This window comes from Zootoca vivipara, chromosome 17, assembly GCF_963506605.1.
Source record: "Zootoca vivipara chromosome 17, rZooViv1.1, whole genome shotgun sequence".
In the NCBI taxonomy this organism is placed as follows: Eukaryota; Metazoa; Chordata; class Lepidosauria; order Squamata; family Lacertidae; genus Zootoca; species Zootoca vivipara.
Window position 1 is genome coordinate 39,648,826 of NC_083292.1, and position 15,190 is coordinate 39,664,015.

Here is a 15,190-nt window from a genome sequence, read left to right on the forward strand (position 1 = left end):
GCACGAGCCCCCCCCCCCAAGGCCTGGCATCAACATGTCCCTCAAAGAACGGGCAGAAGCTACTCCACCAGGAAGGCATTGGGGTTGATGGGTCAGCGGTTAAGGAACATAAGCTTTCCCGGAAGAGATTTTACGTTGTGATTTCCCTCTCAGATCCTTGCAACCAGCCAGTAAATGCATTCTGGGGTGGGGTGGGGGGGTCAGGTGTTGTGGCGCTGTGGCACCCTCCCTCCAACCCTCGGCAGACTAACGATGCCCGATATGCCCGCCAGCCCCAGCGGTGTCTCCTAAGCTCCCTTGCCTTGGAAGGTGTGGGCACCCACCTGATGGACAGCTGGCTCAGTAGGGGCGGTTGGCGTCTTTGGGCCTCTTGAGCTGGACTTTGAGGCGCTTCATCCCAATCTGGAAACCGTTCATGGCCTGGATGGCAGCCTGGGCGCTGGCGGGATTGTCAAAACTTACGAATCCTGCAAAGGTGGAGGGGAAATGGACAAGGAGAAGGGAGGGTGGGGTGGGCGAGGGCCTGCTGTGACCTCACAGCATGCAGACGGAGACCGTCCCACCCTCTGTAGAATCCACCTCTTGCTTTGTTTGGTTTCTAAAGCCAAAGGTTTAAGTTGATAGTCCCTATGAGGGAGGCGGAGAAGGCTGGTGGGATGCTTCTCTCTCTGCGTGCCGTGTGCGAGAAGGCCGCTGGTTTTAACTTTTAGCCCCTGAGGACTGTGTTCCCCCATGATTTGCGGGACCCTATTCTCTTCCCCCAGAACCCCGCTGGGCTATCCCTACCGAAACATTTGCTCTGATTGGTGGCCCGGTCCACAAAGACTTTGGCGGAGATGACGTTTCCGAAGGGGAGGAACATCTGCAAGATCTCGGAGTCTGTGAACTCCTGCGGCAGGTGGTAGATGAAGATGTTACAGCCCTCGGGGCCTGGGAGAGGACAGCCATGTTTTGGGATAAAGGAAGGCAGGGAGGGAGGAGAGAGAGAGAGAGAATTGCTGCTTGAGAACATGCTGGAACACAGAGGGAACATCCCCTGTAACATTTAGATTAGCGTTGTCGAACCAGACTCATGCCAAGTTGCCTCTTTGAACAGGGGAGTCCCAAAGAGCGTTCCAGGCTTCCATGTTAAAAAGGTAAAGGGACCCCTGACCATTAGGTCCAGTCGTGACTGAATCTGGGGTTGCTGCACTCATCTCGCATTATTGGCCGAGGGAGCCGGCGTATAGTTTCCAGGTCATGTGGCCAGCAAGACAAAGCCACTTCTGGCGAACCAGAGCAGCACATGGAAACGCCGTTTACCTTCCCGCTGTAGCGGTTCCTATTTATCTACTTGCATTTTGACGTGCTTTCGAACTGCTAGGTGGGCAGGAGCTGGGACCGAGCAACGGGAGCTCACCCCGCCACAGGGATTCGAACCGCTGACCTTCTGATCAGCAAGCCCTAGGCTCAGTGGCTTAACCCACAGAGCCATGTTACTCTTATGCAATTTTCAAGGCTTAACCCTGAACAGCCGTTCTCAAGGAGGTCGGAGCTCAAAGCTTTCGCCTTACGGTTCCCTTTCACCCCCAACCACGCCCCCCACCAAATTCGACAAGTGAAAATGCAATGCCAGGAATGAGGCCCTGTCTGCACGGTACATTTAAAGCAGTATCACACTGCTTAAAACTGTAATGGCTTCCCCACAAAGAATCCTGGGAACTGTAGTTTGTTCAGTGTGCTGAGAGTTGTCAGGCGGCACCTTTTCTCCCAACAGAGCTACGATTATCAGTTTGTTTTAAGAATCTCTGGGAATTGTAGTTCTGGGAGGGGAACAGGGACCTCGTAACAACTACCAGCACTAGAGTTCCCACGATTCTTTGAGAAACCATGACTGCTTCACGTGGTCTGAGATCGCTTTAAATAAATAGCGCAGGTGGGGCCTGACTCTAGAGAGATGCTGTGCCTGTGTCGGGCCGCTCAGAAGAGTCACCCCAGTCCTTGCCATTCCCATTTAGCTGTGGATACTTCTGCAGTGGCCAGATAGGGGCGGAAGAGAAATGGGTGGGGTTCTCTGCACCTTCAAAACAGGGAATTCCAGCAGGTGTAGCCTCCGCAACCATCCACACCTGATGAAAATCATGTCTTCTACCTAGGTCTTAAAGGTGTGGAAGCCTCCCTGCCCACTTAAAAAAACCAGTATGCCCTAGATCAGCATTCCTCAACCTAGTGCCCACCAGAAGTTTTGGACTACAACTCCCAGCCAGCACGGCTGATGGGTGTTGTAGTTCAAAACATCGAGGGGGGGGACCACACCAGATTGGGGGAGGCTGCCCCCGGCGCTTCTGAAAATTATCTTCCACCAAAATGTCCTCTTTGATTCTGGAATCTCAAAGCACCTGGTTTTTAGAATTGTGGAGTTGGGAGGGAACCCCAGTGGTCATCTAGTCCAACCCCCTGCCACTAAACCAACCCTGACAGATGGCCATCCAACCTCTGCTTCGAAATCTCTGAGGAAGGAGACTCCACCGCTGTCCCGCGGAGCCTGTTCCACAGCCGAACAGGCTTGTCCCCAATGCTGTGTTGAGCCAGGGTGGTTTAGTGTTCGACAAGGACCTGTGGCACAAGCCAAAACTCGGGGAAGGAGCAAGTGATGTGCTTGAGTCCCCTCAGATTATTATTATTATTATTACTATTAATTTATTTATACCCCGCCCATCTGGCTGGGTTTCCCCTGCCACTCTGGGCGGCTTCCAACAAATACCAAAATACATTAAAATATCACAGGTTAAAAACTTCCCTAAACAGGGCTGCCTTTAGGTGTTTTCTAAATGTCAGGTAGTTGTTTATCTCCTTGACCTCCGGTGGGGGCTAAAGAGACCTCTGCCTGCGCCGTGGCTGAATCTGCGGGGAAAGCGAGCCATTGCTGGCGCCTCAGGACTTCCGCAGAGGAAGCGGCGGATGGGATTCCAGATAGGAATAAGGTCTACAAATCAACCGCAGCTGGTGGGTGGGCGGGAAAAGGGGCTCGGTGACCCACCTACCTTCCCGCTGCTGCTGCTGCTGCTGCTGCTGTTGTGGAGGTGGCTGCTGGGCAATGATGGTGGCTGGCTGTTGCGGGAAGGCCGGGCTCACCAGTCCGTAGGCGGCAGGGTAGGCGGCTGTGGGGGGAAGCGGGCAGAGAAAAGCCTAAGGTGGCATCGGCCGAGCAACAGGGGCAGAGAGAGAGAGAGAGAGAGAGAGAGCGAGAGAGCGACAGGCCTGCGGTGTTGTCTGACCCAGGGAAGAACACATTGCTGGCATTGCCCAGGCAGAAAGGCTTAAGGCGCAGAGTGGGCATCGTGCCCTTCTAGGAATGGACAAAACTATCAGCTTTTCCAATCTTGTGTATTTATGAACCATTTTTTTGCTTGCTTGCATTTTATCCTAAGGTATGCATTTTCACATACAGGTATGCCTAATACACACTTTTGAAAAACCAGCAATTTACCCCATTCTTGGGAGCATTTTTGTATGTGGTTTTCACCAACACATGCATATACAGTACCGTATTTTTCCGTGTATAAGACTAGGTTTCTTCCCTAAAAAAGACTGAGAAATTACATTTCCCATTTTCTTAAATCTGAGTCTCCCAAAATAGGGGGCGTCTTATACATGGGGGCGTCTTATAGATGGAAAAATACGGTGTATATATTTAAAAACAAATATATTTAAAAATATATTTAAAAACAAGCACTTTCCTCTATTGTGCTTTTTTTTTAGTTTGGAGAACTGCATGGTAAAATCTGAAGCGGTGCAAACTACGAAGGACAGCTGTGTTTCTCAGTCATTATTCCAAGAAGTAGGCATGAGGGAGCTTCATGCCGCCCCCTGCGAACCAAGCTGAATTTCTCCCTCCTCTCTGGACTCTCCCGGAGATCGCTGGACCACAAATCCCCCAGGCCCTGAGAGCCACTGGCCTGTGGAGTGCCAGAGACGTTCCCCATCCCAGACGTAATAGATGCGGCATTCTGGGAAAGCGATTGAGCAAACATCCCTAGTGCCATCTTATAGCCATAGAACACAGAGAGCAGGGACCAGGTCTCGGGCTTTGCCTGGGCAATGAGGCCTTGGCACAAGAGAGGGTGCCATGCTCTCCATATTGCCCAGACAATGGAGTCTAGGCAAGGAGATATATTGGCCCAGAATCCTAGAGATTCCCATTCTCCACCTCCTACCTGTATAGTGTTGCATCCCGGCGTACGCCTGTTGCAATGGGTCCACGGGGGCTGCTGGGCTCTGTGCTGTGTCAGGATGCGAAGAGGAAAGAGTACATACTTATGAGACGATAATGGCCTGCTTCACACTACCACTACTACTACTATTACTACTAATAATAATTTATTTGTACCCCACCCACCTGGCTGAGTCTCCCCAGCCACTCTGGGCGGCTCCCAATCAAGTATTAAAACAATGCAGCATTAAATATTAAAAACTTCCCTAAACAGGGCTGCCTTCAGATGTCTTTTAAAAATAGGATAGCCACTTATTTCCTTGACACCTGATGAGAGGGTGTTCCACAGGGCGGGAGCCACTACCGAGAAGGCCCTCTGCCTGGTTCCCTGTAACCTCACTTCTCACAATGAGGGAACCGCTAGAAGGCCCTCGGCGCTGGATCTCAGTGTCTGGGCTGAACGATGGGGGTGGAGACACTCCTTCGGGTATACAAGTATACACAAAGCAAAAAAATATCCAACTCGCCATACCGGTCATGGTTTGTTTCCTAAGAACCAACCACATTGTGCAGCCATGGTTTGATGCTGGCTTACAAACCATGGTTTTTTAAAGCTGCGGTTTAGTGTTGTGTCGGAATCCAACCATCCTTTATTTGGGCCGCTTGGTCCCAGGCTCTAAAGCTGGGGCGGGGTGGGCGGGGAGCCACACTCTGCAGAAATGCACAGTGCCGTGGGGGGGGGGGGACAACTTGAGGCTTGTTAGGCAAACCACGGTTAAAGCAAACGTCAGCTGAGTGTTACGTGTAAACACAGCCAATGTTATTTCAGATTCCTCAAGCTCCGGAATCCATCAGATCTGGAACCCAGAAAGCTCCCAAGTAGGACATGATGAAGCAATTTCCCTCCTAACTTGTCTGCCCACAGAATCCTGCTCCTGTACATGGAGGCTCCATCTCTAGATACTCTCACAGCTAATAAGCATACCAGAGCAGCCCTGGTGAAAAGGACACATGGAGGCGTGGGGTTTTATTCATTTAAAAACTGCTTTCCTTCTGTTTGATTGGTGCTCCGACTCTTGTGCAAAATGTGTCTAGGCCTTTATTCCTCCATTCTCTCATCCGGTGCATTTTGTTTACTTCCATGTTATTCCACATTCTCTGCTTTTACTACATTATCGTCATTATTATTAATTGGGTGCCCCCCCCAGCTGTCTTTGTTGCCATCGCAGAAAGGCTGCATGCAAGTGAACAAACAAGCTAGTATTCCAAAAGGTAGTCTGCTTCAGAACATGGGAGGTCTGTCATGGCCAGGGGCGGATTTAGGTTTGATGCGGCCCTCAGCTCCTGAAGGTAATGGGGCCCTTTCTATGTCCAGCTGTCCTTTGTCAACAACAAACTGTGACTGTTTTTGTGCTGAATATATGCTCTATGGCAATTCATGGACCTAACAGGTATCTAAAGGCATTTGCACATAACAAAATAGGAGCCTACACAACACAAAACACTGTTGCTGTATGTAGGTTTTATTTTATTTGTTTTTAATCTTATATTTTGGAAATGTACATCCAGTTTTTATTTCCCTTAAAAAATTTTGGGGGCCCCCCAAGAGAGTGGGGCCCTAAGCAATAGCTTGTTTAGTTTATACGTAAATCCAGCACTAGTCCCGGCTAACAGCCACCCATAGGGCCATGCTCCCTAAACCAAGACCAAGTGCAATCATTCTTCCCAGGGGTTGTGACTGCAAAAACTCAGATTTATACCTCCTTAAAAAAAGAAGTTTATGCTGAATTTTTGAAGTAGTCCCGTCCCCCGTTTCTGATTGAATTATATGTTTCTGATCAACCAAAAATGAATTTTTTATAAGAAAGGAACAGCAAGCAGCAAGCTCAGACAAAATTTGAGACTGGAGCAAGCTTTATAGGATTACAGTGGTGCATTGGGGGTTGTGTGTGTGTCGGGGGGGGGGGAGGAATCTATGTGGTCTCAAGGACTTGGGTGTCCAGGAAAGAAAGACTGAAAAACAGGGGAGGGGTTTGTGTGAGCAGAGGGAGAAGAAGATTCCGAGGAGCCTCAGATACCTGGGTATGGGTGGACGCCATTTGTGTAAATGGCCTCGGAGGCCGGCTGCCCCGTGCTCTGCGTGGGAACAGGGCTGTAGCCGTTGACGCTGAGGGTGGCCGGGATGGCAGACACTGGCGTGGCAGCAATGGCAGGTGGCGTGCTGGTCCCTGTGGGCAGAAGGCAGAGAAAGGTTGGCGGGGCAGCAAAAATCTCACCAGGCCCCCCCCCCCCCTGATGCAGTGTCCATAAATCCCATAGGTCTGCCCTTTTTACTCCTCTACTCAGCTCAGGCTGTCAGATCCGCATGCTAAGCAAATGTTAAGAACAAAACGGGGACCCCTTGGTGGGAATAAACGGTGCCAGGCTTTGCATAATACATCGTGTATATTTTCGGCTGCTTTGCATAATCTATTCCGGGTAGAATTTCACCGCTCACCAAGTTTCAAGGGCATCATAAGGACCGGAAGCTGGATTTGAAAAAAAGAAGGGAACCGGGAACCTCTCATATATTGGACTCTGGTTGAACTGTGCCTACGTCTCTTCTCGCAGCCCCATCTAAAGATGAACTCTGACTACCCCCCCCCAATTTGAACTTTCCTTCTTAATAGCAAGAAGGTTGAGAGTGCATATGGGGGCGGAAGTCAGGGGAACTGAATTCCCTTGCCTTTTAAAAATTAAATAATTAATATACTTTTTTGTCTGGGGGGGCTGGAATGGCTATGCCTGAGCCAAAAACCCACCTATATCTGTAATCAGTAAAGTTGTGGCCATTTCCAATCCAGATCATTGTCTGCTTGAGTTTATTCATCACGTCTTACATTTAGCCACTGTGACTCGGACCGCAACAAACAAACAAACTTCGTGTTGAATCCCCCCCCCACCTTTCCCCCCAGAAAAAAACACACACATTGGGAGTAGGAAACATTTCGGACTCCTGCCAGCGCCTGGACGAGACGGACGTTTCCAGAAAACCCTGGTTGGTCACTGATTGTTCTGTTTGTGTGCCCTGCGAGGAAGGCAGAGCCCACCCACCACTTCCTGGCTGGCCCCCCCTTACCTGAGGAGGTTGTGATGGGGGTGATGGGGGTGGCAATGAGGCCGTTGGGGTTGATGGTGGCCATCTGCTGCATCTGGACGGCGGCCATCGTCGCCATGGGGTTGAGGTAGGCGGAGTGTGTGGCAACAAGGGCTGCCTGTTGCTGCATTAGCTGAGGGCGGAGCAGCGGGGAGGGGGGGCAGGAGAGAGAGAGAGAGATCAATATACGTAAATATAAAGCATCATGGATGTCCACAGAGTCTGCTCCATTGGAGCCCCATCAGCACCCTGTTATGTGACTGTCCTGCATCTCCTTCCAAGCAGACGTCAGGGTACTGTCTTGCCCTGGTTATCTCCCACTTGGACTACTGCAATGCGCTCTACGTGGGGCTGCCTTTGAAGGTGACTCGGAAACTACAGCAGGCAGACTGGGGACTGGGGGCGGCCGCCGAGACCACATTACACCAGTCCTGAGAGATCTACATTGGCTCCCAGTACGTTTCCGAGCACAATTCAAAGTGTTGGTGCTGACCTTTAAAGCCCTAAACAACCTCGGTCCAGTATACCTGAAGGAGCGTCTCTACCTCCATCATTCTGCCCGGACACGGAGGTCCAGCTCCGAGGGTCTTCTGGCGGTTCCCTCACTGCGAGAAGTGAGGTTACAGGGAACCAGGCAGAGGGCCTTCTTGGTGGTGGCGCCCACCCTGTAGAACGCCCTCCCATCAGATGCCAAGGATTCCCCTCCCTCTAGAAAAAGGTCCACAACTTTAGCTCCCCACCTTCATGGGTAGATCACTTCCAGAATTTTTATACAGTACTGGGAGTAGATCACAGTCTCTTGTGAGTTGGATGTGGCTGCTCTAGGCTATCTGAAAACTCTGCTTCCTCCTTCTTCCTTCCCTTTCTCTGGAGGAGTGCTCGAAATGGGCTGCAAAATCTTAGAAGGTGAGCAGTTGTGAGGGAACGTGGAGTGGAACCTACACTTCTAAATTTGCCACTACACTACTGCACATAAGGTAAGGCTCCTCCTTTAAAAATAAAATAAAAATCCCTGCATGTAGAAGATTAGCATATCAGGGTGAATAGTTCTTGTCCTTCCTTCCTCTTGGCATGCTAGTTATCTATAATGCAGCTTTTCCAGGGGGGTGTTAATGGAAATCCCTTCCTTTTAGATAGCTAGCATATGAAGGATAAGGGCATAGCCTAGTTTACACCCTGATATACTAGCTTTCTAGATGCGGTAAGACGATCTTAAGGAAAAGTGTGCGCATATTCACACATCAGTGTCCCTGTTTATGTACTGAGCTGGGAACCTTCCCCACCCCCCAAAAAAACAGCTGGCACCACCCCCCTCCCCACAACTCCAGGCTCCTCTAGCGAAGTGGAGCCTCTTACTGCTTGGGTGTAGGCACTGTACACCCCAAACTGGAGGGCGATGGGGCTGAACATCCCCAGCTGGTTTGCCACTTGCTGCATCCGGCGGAGCCCCCTCTCCTTCTCCGTGTCGGCAAATTTCACCACGAGGCTGGATGAGGCGCCCTGGAAGGGAGAGGAGGAAATTGAGGGCCCCCAAACACAGTAACTTTGCTGAAGCTCAGACAGCCTTTCCCAAGCTGGCGCCCTCCAGAGAGTCAGTGTGGGCTACAACCTGGGAGTTAACAGGTTTCATATCCCCGCTCAGACACGGGCCAGTCACTCTCTCCCAGCCTAACCTACACCACAGGGCTGTTGGGAGGAGAAAAAGGGGTGGGGAGAACTTTTTACAGCAACACCTTGGTGGAATATAAATGTTTTTGGCACCCGCTGAGATCCTGAGCTGCCCAGATGACAAGACCCCCCCCCCCAGCCTCAACAAAGGAAAGCAGAGCAAGACATTTGGCTCCAGCTTGGCTGCAGGAGTTGCCAGAAGGAGGTGTCCAAGGCGCCACCCAAGTGCCTTAGGGACTCCACTCCAGATTTGTTTACTTTTGAGCATTTTCTTCTCCTGCAGATATCCCGCAAGGCAGCAGAGGTTTTCCTTCTCTTAGATGGTCTACCTTTCCAGTGGGACGAGCCCCACCTGCCCCTCACTTCCCTCTCCAGCACACAAGGGCATCTCCTTCTTGACCGTTGGACCCACTCTTGGTCTCTTGCACTCCATGTGCCAGAGCCTGTCTTTGCATGCAAGGGGAAGAAGCCCTTACTCACTGAGGGTTTGAGACCCATTGGCTGCCCTCGCCTGGTTTGGCCAGCCAGTCAGTGCCATTTCCCGGGATGTGGCTGCTGTCTAATGCCGACAGCTTCCGGGAGCCACAGGTGAGAGCTGGGTGCAGGGTGGGAGCCAAAGGTGGACAAACTACCCCATAAGGAACATGGCGTGCCCCCCAACCATGTCCCTACACTTCCCCTAACACCCCTATATAAATGTAAGGAACTAATAAAATAACAAATAAGGAAATGATCGTAATTTATATGCTGCCTCTCATTTCATGCAGAAAGGCCATGGCAAGTCACAAACACATAAAAGGCCACAGTCAAATAAGTGTAAACCCAATTATAGAAACACAGTGACCTGTAATTGCATTAAGACATCCATAATTAAAATACATTTTCAAGGGTCGGTGGAATGCCAATACTGACGGCACTTGAAGACACCCGTTTAGATGAGCGTTTTCTCCTGATCTCCTTTCTTCAATCCCCAAATTCTTCTTTTAACTGTTATGCTCTGGTTAATGGGCTTTGCTCATGACATACTTTAATCTCAGATGTTTTAATATACAGTCGTATCTTGGAGTCGAACGGAATCCATTCTGGAAGTCCTTTCGACTTCCAAAACGTTTGAAAATTAAATTGCGGCTTCTGATTGGCTGCAGGAAGCTCCTGCAGCCAATCAGAAGCCTCGGAAGCCCCATCGGACATTCAGCTTCCAAAAGAATAGTCAAAAATCGGAACATTCACTTCCGGGTTTTGATTGTTTGGGAGCCAAAACGTTTGAAAACTAGGCTGTTTGACTTCCAAGGTACAACTGTAGTTGATTTGCTACGTGTTGTCAGACAGCAGCTCATGTCAGTCCTTAGACAGGACAGTCAACAGCCAGGGATGATGGAAATCATGTTAACTTCTAGACAGCACCAGCTTGGGAGAAGGTCTAGAGCTGGTCCAAAAGGCATTGGGGGAGGGGAATGGAGGAGAGGAGACAGTGCTAACAAAGATTGGGGTAGGGCTTTTCTCAAAAATGCATATTATTAGGGGAAAGTGTCAGTTAAATGCATATGTTAATGAAAGTAGCATTAAAAATGCATTATTGTTAGGGAAATTTGTTTGGAAATATGGGTGCACAAGGGGAAATTGTGTACAAAAATTTGTATATTAAAGAGAAAATGAATATATATATATATACTGGTGCAGAAATGCGGAGAATTGTAGTTAAGATTGGAAAGATTAGAAACGGAGAAGAACCCAAACTGATTGATTTGTGCTCTATTTGACACCCCCTGATCGCTGCCATCTTAGGTCAGGGGTCAGCAAACTTTTTCAGCAGGGGGCCGGTCCACTGTCCCTCAGACCTTGTGGGGGGCCGGACTATATTTTGAAAAAAATATGAGCGAATTCCTATGCCCCACAAATAACCCAGAGATGCATTTTAAATAAAAGGACACATTCTACTCATGTAAAAACATGCTGATTCCCAGACCGTCCACGGGCTGGATTTAGAAGGTGATTGGGCCACATCTGGCCCCGGGCCTTAGTTTGGGGACCCCTGTCTTAGGTCATGTGTGAATGCATAGCATCGGAGGATAGCTTGAAAAGTTGGCAACCCCCCCCCCCCAAAAATCTATTTAATTCACAAAGAAAATTGTCAGATCTCTTTTCTGCACCCTCGGGCAAATATGCCTTGCTTTTTTTTTTTTTTTTAAAAAAAGTTGACAAATGTGCAGCCGGCAAGTCTTTTGGACTACTCTTTTGGGAAAGCACAACAGAGGACGTTTGTCCACTAGGAGGAAGCAGAGCCCGTGGAAGATTTCTTCCCTCTCCCTGCTCCCTCACTTGCTGAAGGCGGAGCCTCAAAATGAAAGGACTTAATGGAAGGCAGGAGGGATTTAGCAAGACAACCTCCTCCTCCTCTGCCCCCCCCACAGCCCTTGGCTCTCCCTGCCCCCCACCAAGGCAGAAGTTGTGGGTCTCACCGGTAACGTGCGGCTTCCGTGCAACGTATTGATGGCAGCTTGTGCTTCTGCGTGTGTTTGGAACTTCACAAAGGCACAGCCTGGCAGAGGGGAGAGAAAGGGAAAGACTCGGAGACAGAAACAGGAAGAGCTTGCCCGCTAGATGAGGTCAGTGGCCCTTCTAGGCCTGCACCCTGTACTCACAGTGGCCAATCTGATGCGCCACAAGCAGGAGACTGACCACAGGAGCCCTGTGCGCTCCTATGGTTTCCAGCAACTGGCATTTGGAAGCACTGCTAACTCTTGACCGCAGAGGCATCGCCTCCACGAACTGGTCTAATTCTCTTTTAAAGCTGGCCATCGCTACATCTTCTCATAGTAGCCTTTCGCCAGCCGCCCCCTCCACCAAGGCCCCCTTGTCTCTCCCGGGTTGCGCTCAGGATTGCAAAACCAATTGTGTGTGCTTTGAGCTGCGCCTAGCTCTGACTGGCTGGAACCCGTGACATCATGAATCCAGCTCACCCGCTTTAAACCTCTGAAAGGCTCCATGTGGAGCATGGAGCTGGGGGCGTGGAGGAGGACCCACTGAAACAGGGTCCAATTGGCTGTCTGGTATGTCTGTCTCCTGCCTCCTAGATGCAGGAGGATGCCAAGAGCCACCTTTCCGATGATCAACGCTCTGCAAGGACGTAAGATCGGGCCAACGTTAGCTCGCTGTGCCTCATCGCTTTTTAAAATAGGCTGCATGAATCAGGCCCGGCACACCCATGAGGCAAGGGGAAGCAGCCGCCTTGGGTGGAAGGAACTCCCAAGGCAGCACTGGGTGGGCACTCTTCCACCTCTGGCATTGGCAGAGAAGAGGTGCCAATATCAGTGCCGATTTCCGGCGAAATCTCGCTGGAAATCACTACTGATGCTTCTCCAATGGTGGAGGTGACACTTCCTGTCTGGCATCAGGCGGCAATAAGTGATGTGCCCACTCCTAGCATGCGCACAAAATGTTCTTATGTAACAGTGCCCCTGAAGGGGCCCCTTAGTCACTTCCCAGAGCAGCAACTCTCTCCAGATGTTCTTGGACTGCGACTCCCAACCCTAGCCCTTGGGCCAAGCTGGTGGTGATGGGAGTTGTAGTTCGAGGGCACCTGCTCAGGGGCAACCTTCCGATGGCAGCGGAGGGCGGCTGCCCCCCTTCTCCACTCACCTTTGCTGGTGCCGTCGGGACCCCGCAGTACCGTGCACTCGTCGATGTTCCCGAACGGCTCGAACATTTTCCGGACGTCCTCGTCTGTCTGCTGCTTACCCAGCATTCCCACAAAGAGCTTCCTGTCTTCTGGAAGGAGAAAGGAGGTTGCTCAGATAAAGGCCATCTTGGGGGAGCCCAGACTGCGCTATAAACATGCTCACCTCTGTTCAGAAAGCTGGCACAAGTTTTAATTTGTTTCCAGTCTATTTTTAACTTTTCAGACGCCTTAGACTGTTGCTGTTTCTCTTAGTGGCAATGACGTCTTTTAGGGTTTGTTTGTTTTTTTTACAATCAAGCAGTATATAAATTCCACAAAATAAATAATATACATAACACACACAGCCCGAAAAAACCTGGGTTGTTTTTTTTTGAAACTTATTAGCTCTCCACCACCTTTGCCAAAATAGAGCCCTCCAGAAGTTATGGACTACGACTCCCAGCTGGCTGGCACTGATGGGAGTCGTAGTCCAAAACATATGGGAGGGTGGTGGTTTTCAAGGTGGAGAAGGCTATATTGTATTATTAAGGGAATCAAACCTGTCCAGAAATTTGAGGCCAGCTCCTCAAAAGACACCAGCTGAGCAGGCAATCTGCTCTCTGAACCGCCCAGCACCCCAGAACCCCCGAGGGCGACTTTACCTCCTCTGCTTTCGCTGTCTGCTGGCTTCACCTGGATCGGTCGGTTCATCTGGAACGAGAAGGAGACAATGTTAAAAACATTGCCGTTTCATTCCATTTTTGTATCGCTCCTTTGGTCCAAGGAGTTCAAGGGGGTATTCATCACCCCCCCACACACCATCTCCCCATTGTATCCTTGCGACAACCCTGCAAGGTAGCGTTAGGCTAAGAGCCCAGGGTCGCATTCACAGAGCTTCATGGCCGAGGCCACACACATGCCGTGCCATTTTTAAACAGCCATGGCTTTCCCCAGGGAATTCTGGGAGCTGCAGTTTGCGGTGGGTGCTGAGAGACCCCACCTAGAGTTACAATTTCCCCAGAGTTCCCTGGGAAGACGGGCTGGTTGCTAAACCACTTTGCAAATTGTTGTTCCTCCGGGAGGGGAATAGCGCCCTTAAACTACAGTTCCTGGGATTCTTCCACGACTGTTTTAAGATTATATAATAATGCTTTAAAGGTGCGATGTCGGTGCGGCCTTTGCGTGAGGGTCAGAACCCTGCCCCCCCCCGATCCTAGTCCCAAACCCCAACTGCCACAGCACACGGGCACCTTATATGTGCTATGGGTCATATAAAGAAATAAAAAGATGCACAGCTCTCCCTCTCCCCACAACGACCCTGCGGGGTAGGTTAGACTGGAAGAGATAGCCCAAGGTCGCACCTAGTGAGCTTCACAGCCGAGTAAGGATTTGAGGCCTGGTCTCCCAGGTCTTAGCCTGACACTCTAACCACTATGCCACACTGTCTCTTGTTTTACAAAGGAAATTGCACACACGCACACACACACAGCAAGCCCCAGGCAGCCTTGGGAGGGTTAAGTCCCCGATGGAGAGCACTCTCCCCAGCCTCCAGGATTAGAAAGAGCTAGATTATCCCAGCAGGCAGCTGGGGCCTTTTTTCTGTAAAAGCATTTGTAATCACATTAAAGGAACGCAGGCCTTGCGGAGGCGGACGAGGCCCTCAAAAGGCCCGGTTGTCGACGGAAGCAGGGAAAGGGCGCAAAGAAGAAAGAGAGAAAGGGGGATTTCGCTGGCAAAGGCTTGTCGACAAGGCTCCATCTTGCCTCCCTGAAACTGCTGCGGTGGTGGCAAGCTCACCATCCATCTAGTGGGCCATCAAGCTCAGTATTGACCACTCTGACTGGCAGCTGCTCTCCAGGGTTTCAGACTCAAGGGCCACTCCCAGATCTAATGCATGCTAAATGGGTGCCCTGCCACTGAGCCACAGCTCTTTCCTTAAAAATCAAAGATTCTAGTTCTCATGGTTCCAAAAAAGGAATGACTTAGATAGCAGCACGGGAAGCGACATTCTACTGGGCCATCTTGCTCAATATTGCCTGCACTGACAGGCAGCAGCTCTTCAGGGCTTCAGGCAGCCCTGTATCAAACGCAGTGCAAGGAGGTTGAACGTTCAAGCTACCGGCATGAAGCAGGAACCCCAGCAAAGAAAAGGAAAGACGTAGCTAGCCTCTGTTTACTTGTTTCCTCTGGCTGGCTTCCCACATGCAAATCTGTCAGACAGACCAGCTTGAGAGCTTCAGCTGCACCTCACTCCCTTGCCAGAGCAAGGGATCTTTGTGTCTATCAGCCACCCAGGCACTGCCAGTCAGTGACGACAATACTGAGATTGATGGACAAGAGGTCTGAGGAAGCTTCCTAATATAAACCAGCAAATAATACACAAGAGCAAGAACAGTTTGAAAACATTAAATGTTTGGGATTCAAAACAAGCTAATAGCCACCCCACAATAAACACATCATCCATAAAAATCCTTAAGAGTGATGACTCCTGCATTGCAGGGGGGTGGACTAGATGACCCTCGGGGTCCCTTCCAAC

The 15,190-nt window shown here is 50.4% G+C and overlaps 1 protein-coding gene across 19 annotated transcripts in view; it reads right to left on the minus strand.

Annotated features, from left to right (window-relative positions):
• Positions 1–339: 339 nt before the first annotated feature.
• CELF3 (CUGBP Elav-like family member 3) overlaps positions 340–15,190 on the minus strand; it is a 55,937-nt gene continuing 41,086 nt past the window's right edge. The window contains exons 3-12 of one of the 19 annotated variants that reach the window (XM_035097974.2): positions 13,317–13,365; positions 12,636–12,761; positions 11,456–11,535; positions 8,688–8,828; positions 7,311–7,461; positions 6,271–6,420; positions 4,197–4,262; positions 3,024–3,140; positions 848–930; positions 340–468 (exon numbers count right to left, since the gene is read on the minus strand). In XM_035097974.2, coding sequence (XP_034953865.1) covers positions 340–468; positions 848–930; positions 3,024–3,140; positions 4,197–4,262; positions 6,271–6,420; positions 7,311–7,461; positions 8,688–8,828; positions 11,456–11,535; positions 12,636–12,761; positions 13,317–13,365 — 1,092 coding nt within the window. Of the gene's footprint in view, positions 469–786; positions 931–3,023; positions 3,141–4,196; positions 4,263–6,270; positions 6,421–7,310; positions 7,462–8,684; positions 8,829–11,455; positions 11,536–12,635; positions 12,786–13,298; positions 13,366–15,190 lie in introns of all 19 variants that reach the window. The other 18 variants (XM_035097971.2, XM_035097966.2, XM_035097972.2 and 15 more) reach the window with 18 other exon arrangements.